Source organism: Maniola jurtina, chromosome 19 (assembly GCF_905333055.1).
Source record: "Maniola jurtina chromosome 19, ilManJurt1.1, whole genome shotgun sequence".
In the NCBI taxonomy this organism is placed as follows: domain Eukaryota; kingdom Metazoa; phylum Arthropoda; class Insecta; order Lepidoptera; family Nymphalidae; genus Maniola; species Maniola jurtina.
This window is the reverse complement of record NC_060047.1, coordinates 1,079,489-1,087,919: the sequence shown is the minus strand read 5'-3', so window position 1 is coordinate 1,087,919 and position 8,431 is coordinate 1,079,489. Positions and strand designations below refer to the sequence as shown.

Sequence of the window (8,431 nt, the reverse complement as noted above, 5' to 3'; positions counted from 1 at the left end):
AGAAGTTGTGTGTTAATCGATCTGTCAGTCAGTCAGCTTTTCCTTTTATATAAATAGGAAAAGCTGGCTGACTGACTGACTGACTGATATATTTATTAACTTGGCTATAGACTTGCTAACATAGTGGTTCAAGGGTCTTGGCAAATAAATCTTAGAATGATTCTAGAAATCGTCCGTATTTTTAACGTCTAAAAATAAACAGTAACTTTTCGTTTGAATGTAAAAATTATAGTTGTAGAAATCGTTGTATTTTTAACGTTTGAATCATAATTTTTTCGAATTGTCACTTAAACTTTTCGAATTCTCGCCTTTTAATACAGTTGGTAAGTAAACCAAAAGTAATTTAAATTTTGATCATGATAACACATCGCGCAGGTTAACTTTGCGTAACAATAAAAACGAAATACGACATATTAAACATAACAATTCAAAAGGTGTAACGACTTTAGTACCGTGATCAGCAAAATATGTTTTAAAATAACTAATTTCGTTCACTTTATTGTAGCCTTTGTGGTGAATGTGATAAGGGGTATATTTGTGTGGGTTGGGGCGTAAGTTAGGTGGGATTTGTTATCGCCAGTGTTCGTTGTAGGAATTAGGCCAGGGATGAATCACGCTAGTAATATTGTACGTGACTGTACCTGGGTAACGCGTCACGTCTCCTGAGCGTTAGAAATTAAAACTGAAAGAACGATTCTGTAATGTCCATTAGGAAAGTTTAGAGCAAAAGGTATATCAAGAAAGTCTTTCAGTATCGTTTTATACGTACAACTAACATTATTTTCTTCTTTGTCTTTCATTACAACCTATACCATGACACGATCAAAAGGGCTCTTGCCACCATAGACGTTCCTGCGCTCATTGAGCCGACAGGGATTAGTCGGGATGTCGGGATGATGGCAAGAGACCTGATGGATTGACGCTGGTTCCCTGGGAACGGGGACGGGCGCTAATGTGGGACGCAACGTGCGTTGACACATTGGCCCCGTGTCATATCAGGGAGACAGTATCAAGACCGGGAGCCGCAGCAGAAATGGCTGAAAACGGCAAGCGGCGCAAGTATGCCTCTCTTATTGAGAGTTACATTTTTGTTCCGTTTGCCGTGGAGACCCTGGGGCCATGGAGTCTTAGTGCAAAAAAAATTTTACGAGACATTTCACCGCGTTTAATAGCCTCATCGGGTGACAGAAGAGCTGGCTCATTTTTTGCGCAACGGATCAGCCTGGCTGTCCAGCGCGGAAATGCAGCCAGTATTCTTGGCACCATTCCACGCGGGCGTGATTTGTATAGTAATTAGATAAGGCTAGCTTTAAGTTTTATTGTAATATTTTCTTTATTAAAAAACCTATAGGAGAACCTAATGGATTTCAGTAAGTAGGTACAATATTACCACCTGGTTAAGCTTTATGAAATCTTTGAAAAGAGCAACCGCCGAGATTCTTGGTGGCTCTTCTCGGTAGGAAAAGTACTCCGAATCAATGATAGACCGATGATGGTTGGTAATGTTAGATGGATGTATGGATGGTGGAATGGTAGAATAGATGGTACGAATTTGACAATTCCATAAATCTTCCTCAATCTATACATATAATAAAATTGTAGAAAAGTGGTGTCTGTACAATGGAAATATATAAAAAAAAGGCAGGGGTTGTTATTATATCGATGCCGAACCCGAAATTGTAATTAATTTTTTTTTGTCTGTTTGTCTGTTTGTCTGTGTGTTTGTGCACGCTAATATCAGAAACGGCTTATTCGATTTAGATACAGTTTTCACTAATATATTGTAGTAAGCTTCACTTAACATTTAGTGTTTATTTCATGTCAATCGGTTCATAAATAAAAAAGTTATGTCAATTTAAAGAATCACGCTGCCCGAAAAGTCACTATTCCACGCGAACGAAGTCGCGGGCACAGCTTGTCCTTAATAAATGCAAAGGTCATTAATTAATCTTACTTAATAATTTATCTTTATGATTTAGATATCAATATTGTTACTGTGTTGTGTTCCTTTACATGTGTTTTTGTGTGCAATAAAGTGTTCTATCTATCTATCTATCTATCAATATATATAAGCTTTCATGCATTCTCTTACAAGAAACTTCTAGACCTAGACATTCCCGAACAACAATTAAAGTCTAATATCTCGTCAAAATAATACACTAACCTTAACATGATACTACTCCGCGATATCGAGCGAGCTTCGACTCCATCCAACAATTAATTCCGAGACCTAGTCAAAACTTTTGCTAATTAATTGTAAGAGCTTTATCTTCGCCCTCGTTATAAGTTCTTCAGATTGTAGCCGGAGAACTTAACGGCTCTGTTTTATACTCGAAGATACGATTACGATACGACACGACTTCACGATATCACTACTGTTGGTTTATTGGTTTGTTGGTTTGACCTTTAATCAAGTCGCAGTGGAGCAACGAATCGACCTAATTTTTTGCATGGGTATAGTTAATAACGTGAAAAATAACATAGGCTTCTTTTTATCCCGGAAAATCACAGAGTTTCCACGGGATTTTTAAACTAAACCTCACGGATGAAATCGCGAGCATCAGCTAGTTTTGTGTATTTTAAAGTATAATATTTTGTTGTCAGTAGCCCATAGGGTTAGTATGAAATTTTACATCTAACCAACGTAGTATAAATGCGAGTGCCATCCGAGCGTTAAAACATAATAAGTTCAGAGTAAAATGGACCTAATGATAACTAAAATTAAAGTCAATTCAGCCTCTTCGCTTTTAATTTCACAAGATTCCTCTTGGAACGATGACTATTATAGATTGTACGAACTAACTTTAAAACAATGTATAAAGTCTATTTTACTTTAACTCTAACGTGTTTCGTCACTCGATTTCAATCAACATTGGTGGGATGTAAACTCCTCGCGATGTTTTCAACTTCGATATTTAAAACAAGGTATATTTTATTTAATTATGTAAACACACATACTTATAACTCTCCACACAATAAGAGGTACCTGCTATTATACATTGCCCATACCAGAGGTGATTCAAACTTTTATGTTCCATTTATTAACCCCCGGCCCAAAAAGAGGGGTGTTATAAGTTTGACGTGTGTGTCTGTGTATCTGTCTGTCCTGTACAGCATCGTAGCTCATAAATTAATGAACCGATTTTAATTTAGTTTGTTTTTGTTTGAAAGGTGGCTTGATCGAGAATGTTCTTAGCTATAATCCAAGAAAATCGGTTCAGCCGTTTGAAAGTTATCAGCTCTTTTCTAATTGCTGTAACCTTCACTTGTCGGGGGTGTTATAAATTTTTAATTTACACTTGTATCAACAAAATTGTAACATCAAGTAGATGTTAATTTTTTTTTTGACTTTAAATTTATATTTCATGAGTTATAAATAAGTACCAACTTGATAAAGTGTTTATTATAATACTACAGTTATTTACGTTTGTTGTTCAAAGTTAAAGATGGTCATAGGTTACCGTGAACTCAGTTAAAAACTTTTAAGTTGCCAAAATATGGTGGCTTTATTTTATTAGTTTCAAAACATGTTTATTTACGTATAAAAAACATATTAACATATATCTCCGGCAGATCAATATGATCTGTTTTGTTTACAATTAAATTATGGATTTAACATGTACTACTTACTAATTAAATGTAGTAGGTATTTTTGATTTTTTTTTGAATTGTATAAGTACACTAAACATAAATTAAAAGCAAAATCTTTTTTTATATTTCGCACATTGAAAACGGGAAAATCCATAAATGGCCGTTCTGAATTACAATGTTTCAGCTGTAATTCTACGGGACAAGTAGGTCCTTTATCTCTAGAAGAAGCCTAGAAGGCCTAGAAGTCATGAAGTCGTGATAACTTCTATGACCTATGATGACACTAGTGATACTTAATACTTTGCCGTTTGAAGCTCAATTAAATGACCATATTGAAAAATCGAGTTTTTGGGTTGAGCCACTTTTGTTTTCAATGTGCGATTTGTCTATTTCATATCTGTAGAAAAATAATACTTTACTTTAGTACTTTAATTATTATAAACATCGTGTAATAAAATTATGTTCAGTACTTATATAATAAGTTTCTTCAATAAAAATAGTTTAATAGTTCTATGTGAGTTGTTCAGTCTCTATTTTAGTATTGAGAGGTTTAAATGCACAAGTCTCATCAGCAAACGACATCCAACCTTTCATTGTTAGTCACTTTAGTCCTTAACACGTTAATTGTTCTGAGCAGTAGATGAGCTATCCTGATCTAGATTTTCATAACTTTCATCATTATCATAATCAGACACGGTCATTTTGTCTCCATATACAGCCAACAATCCATGATATTCACACGGCGAACAGAGAGGAGTATCCACTTGTTGTATTTCAGACAACTTGGAGAAATCAACATTGTACGTGCTTTTATCCAAATTGAAGCTTACCATCGACACAAATCTGTGGCCCCAAAGAATATCATATTCAGTGAAACTCGATCGAGCTTGCACAGGCTGACCTGTTGATTCTATCATACCTTCAAAAACGACAAGTATTTCTAATTTGCAACAAAGCAAATCAGCTGCAGATAATCTATACAAGGGACTTTTTTCATCAATAACATGTACAGCAGTTACGGGCCACAAAAAGAAGACCGATTCACATTCATCTATATCCACTTTTAATTCAGTTTGTTCCAAATTATGTTCTTCGTTGTCATCAGCAGAATATCTTATGACGTACGCTTTCGGTTTAATATTTAGTATTCTAGATGTCCTCATGTCACCAACTCGGAATATAAGACAGAATTTGTCGTTTCTCACATTTATAACAGCGTGTTTACTAAAGAGTATAGTCTGTGATCTTCCTCTTGGTCGTGTTAGTTTGGCGAATAGAATTCCAACCATTGTGGCTTGGAAAATAGAGCTGACAATGCATTGAAGGCACATTGCTGTTATTGTTTCTGGACACTCTAATGTGATAGCCCTTCGCCCATAAGCAACGGTCGTATGAACTTCGATACTAAACAAAAATGTTGAAGTAAATCCGTAAATATTTTTGATACAAGGTACGAAACCGGAAACGTTTTGGTTCGGTGGGAGATGGTTCTCACTAAAATCATCATGTTTGTAGGATATAAACCAGTAAATCATGGCGAAGAATAGCCAGATACACGTAAATGCAGAGAAAAAGTTTAACATTGTCCATCGCCATCTAGTTTCTACGAGCAGAAAGAAATAGTTTGAGAAGAGTTTCAGGTTTTTCGTTGTCGTTCTATCAATATTGAACTCTCCACTCTTGAATACAGCTCGCAGGTACTTCCTTCTTATACTTTTTGAGCGTACCATTTCTGAAAACATAAATGGGTATTTTTAGTTTTTAACTATGCCATTATCTTGGTGCTTTTTTTAATTGGAAGAAAAAGGCGTGAAAATAGTGTAATACCAGCCCGCAGGAAACGTTTGTTTAACGGGTTGAAAAATGGGATATTTCACTCTTCAAGTCTTTAGCTAGGTATATCCTTACAAAAAACCACGTCGATGCATTCCACGTTGTCCCAGCGTGCTTGAAGGACAAACCATCAAACAAATGCACTGGTTATTACAATACTGATAAAGTAGGTGAATTACTTACTGCTACTTTTTGGATGATATACACCAGGTTGCACCAAAGTGGTTTTGCAATCTACACCGCCTTCTGGATCAGTACAGGATTCGGAGCAACAGCATTGCTGTTTCTCTTTCTTCATCACTTTCTTCTACAAAATATACACATTAATGAATATCAAATTTCAACAAAACACAATTACAAACTTATTACATACCAAAATTAATAAAGTCTAGGATCGACTACGTATCAAATGGTTTAGGTAAGCTGATAACCTGATCAACCCATTTCCGCCCCACTACTGAATACTCCTTTCAGAGTGAGAAGGGTTTAGGCCATAGTCCACCACGCTGGCCCAATGCGGATAAGCAGACTTCACACACCTTTGAGAACATGGAGAACTCTTAGGCATGCAGGTTTCCTCACGATGTTTTGCTTCACCGTTAAAGCAAGTGATATTTAATTGCTTCATAACTGAAAAGTTAGTGGTGCGTGCTCGGGATCGAACCCTCGACTTCAGATTAGGAGGCGGACGTTCTAACCACTAGGCTATCACGAGCTTCAACAGCAACAACATGAAACGCTAAAGACCATGAAGACGAAGAAGTAGAAAAATGGTGGCTTGAACAAGTCAGAGTTTACAGTAAAGGACAAAAATATGGTCTGAACCTAAGCATGCCTTATGCAATCTGGCAACCGAATTTTAGCTTCAAAACTTTAGTTAATGATAGTAATAACTTTAAGTATACCTTAAATGTTTATTGACGAGATAACCTTTACCCTAATGGTCTGAAAAACAACCGACCCTAAAAATAACTTATTTTAAACAAAAATAGTAAAATAGAAATAGCTTATTTTGGGTTTGCAGGATATAATTACAATGATGTAGACAAATTGTGGGCAGATGACATCAAACGAATCACAGGGAGCCGTTGGATTTAGGCGGCGCAAGTGGAAGTCCCTACAAGAAACCGATGTCCAGTGGACGTCTATCGATTGTTGATAATGATGATGATGAAGACAAATATCTCTCGATGAAAGCAGGACGTGAAAAATTACCTTTTAAATCCAGTATACTTTGTAATAAATATCATTTAACTGTAGAATGTTCCAAATATGAGAGTAATGAAATATCCATTGTATATTACTTTGTCTGAATGTAGAGTTATACTGAACAATATTACGAGTAAATGTATTTAAACTTATAATACTGTAAATATACGATAAGATAATTCTGTATAGTGACGTAGCTTCGAAAATAATTTTAGATTCTTTAGCAAATAACGATTACAATATTTGCTGCAAAATTTTGCGTGTGGCGGTTGAATTCTAAAATAAATTCAATGACATGAAAATCACTAAGTACCAAAATTGCAAATGAGCCCTGATAGCTCAACGGTTGAGGTGCGGACTGAATTCCGAAAGGTCAGCGGTTCAAACCCAACCCGTTGCACTATTGTCGCACCCACTCATGGCACAAGCTTGGAAAGGGGACTATTAGTCATGATTAGCAGCATGGCTAATATTCTAAAAAAAAAAAGATCAATCTCTCTATTATTATCATCGATAAATAATTACTATAAGCGAATTACAAAAGTGTGGAGGTTTTTGACAATTAACAACAATATTCAGATCTTAATTTCTAAATCAAATTATGGGTAGTGAGAAAGACTTTGAATTTATTGCAATGGAATGCAAATAGAATGTAACTTGTATTAAATGTAAGTAAATAGTTCTTGTTTATTTTGTTAGGTTAAGAATTTAGTGTTTCTTTTATTTAATTAGATTATAATAGGGCTGAAATGTACATATAAAATGTATAGAATATACTAAATATATAAAAAGTATAAAAGCCCTTTAATAATAAAAAAAAACAATAGACGCCCCGCACACCCTCACAGTGACGAGTGGGTATGCGGGGCACCCAAAGTTTTGATTCTTTGACAGCATTAATCTGTTATGAAGATAATAAAAAACCGGCCAAGTGAGAGTAAGACTCGCGCACCGAGGGTTCTGTACTCGGTATTTTTTCGACATTTTGCACGATAAATAAAAAATATTATACATAAAAATAAATGAAAATCTGTTTTAAAATGTACCTACAGGTAAAGGCCCTTTCATATATGATAGGTACCCCATTTGGTATAGTTATATCATCTTATTTTGAAAATTAAAAATAGGAATTAATTAATTGTTTTTAGCACAAATTCACGGTTTTCGGATTTTTACTTTCACTTGTGATATAAAACATCTTACTGTCAAACATGATTCTAGGGCAACGGGAAGTACCCTATAGGTTTTCTTGACAGACACGACAGCTGACAGACCGACAGACAACGAAGGGAACTTAAAAGGGTTCTTTTTTTCCTTTTGAGGTACGGAACCCTAAAAAGATAAAAGTAAATAAACAGTAGCTGAAATAACAAGTGTAAATTAAAAATTTATAACGCCCCCGACAAGTGAAGGTTACAGTAACTAGAAAAGAGCGTATAACTTTCAAACGGCTGAACCGATTTTCTTGGATTATAGCTAGGAACACTCTCGATCAAGCCACCTTTCAAACAAAAAAAACTAAATTAAAATTGGTTCATTAGTTTAGGAGCTACGATGCCACAGACAGATACACAGATACACAGATACACACGTCAAACTTATAACACCCCTCTTTTTGGGTCGGGGGTTAAAAATAGAACATAACATAAATTGTAAACTATGTATTACATGTGTTATAATAATATGAAATGCGTAAATTTATTCTAAGCGGTATATTATTATCATCCTTCTTTAAACATAGTGCAGTTAGTCTATTGTCATAACTTCTCTAGCCTTAGCACAGTTAGATAAAACTACA

At 35.2% G+C, this 8,431-nt stretch overlaps 1 protein-coding gene across 1 annotated transcript; it reads right to left on the bottom strand.

Moving 5' to 3' along the window:
- Positions 1-3,727: 3,727 nt before the first annotated feature.
- Positions 3,728-6,728, bottom strand: LOC123875352 (G protein-activated inward rectifier potassium channel 4-like). Its single transcript, XM_045921133.1, has 3 exons — positions 6,640-6,728; positions 5,608-5,731; positions 3,728-5,323 (listed from the first exon to the last, which is right to left on the bottom strand). The coding sequence occupies exons 2-3, from the start codon at positions 5,720-5,722 to the stop codon at positions 4,212-4,214; spliced, it is 1,227 nt and encodes a 408-aa protein (XP_045777089.1). The 5' UTR covers positions 5,723-5,731; positions 6,640-6,728; the 3' UTR covers positions 3,728-4,211.
- Between the last annotated feature and the right edge of the window lie 1,703 nt (positions 6,729-8,431).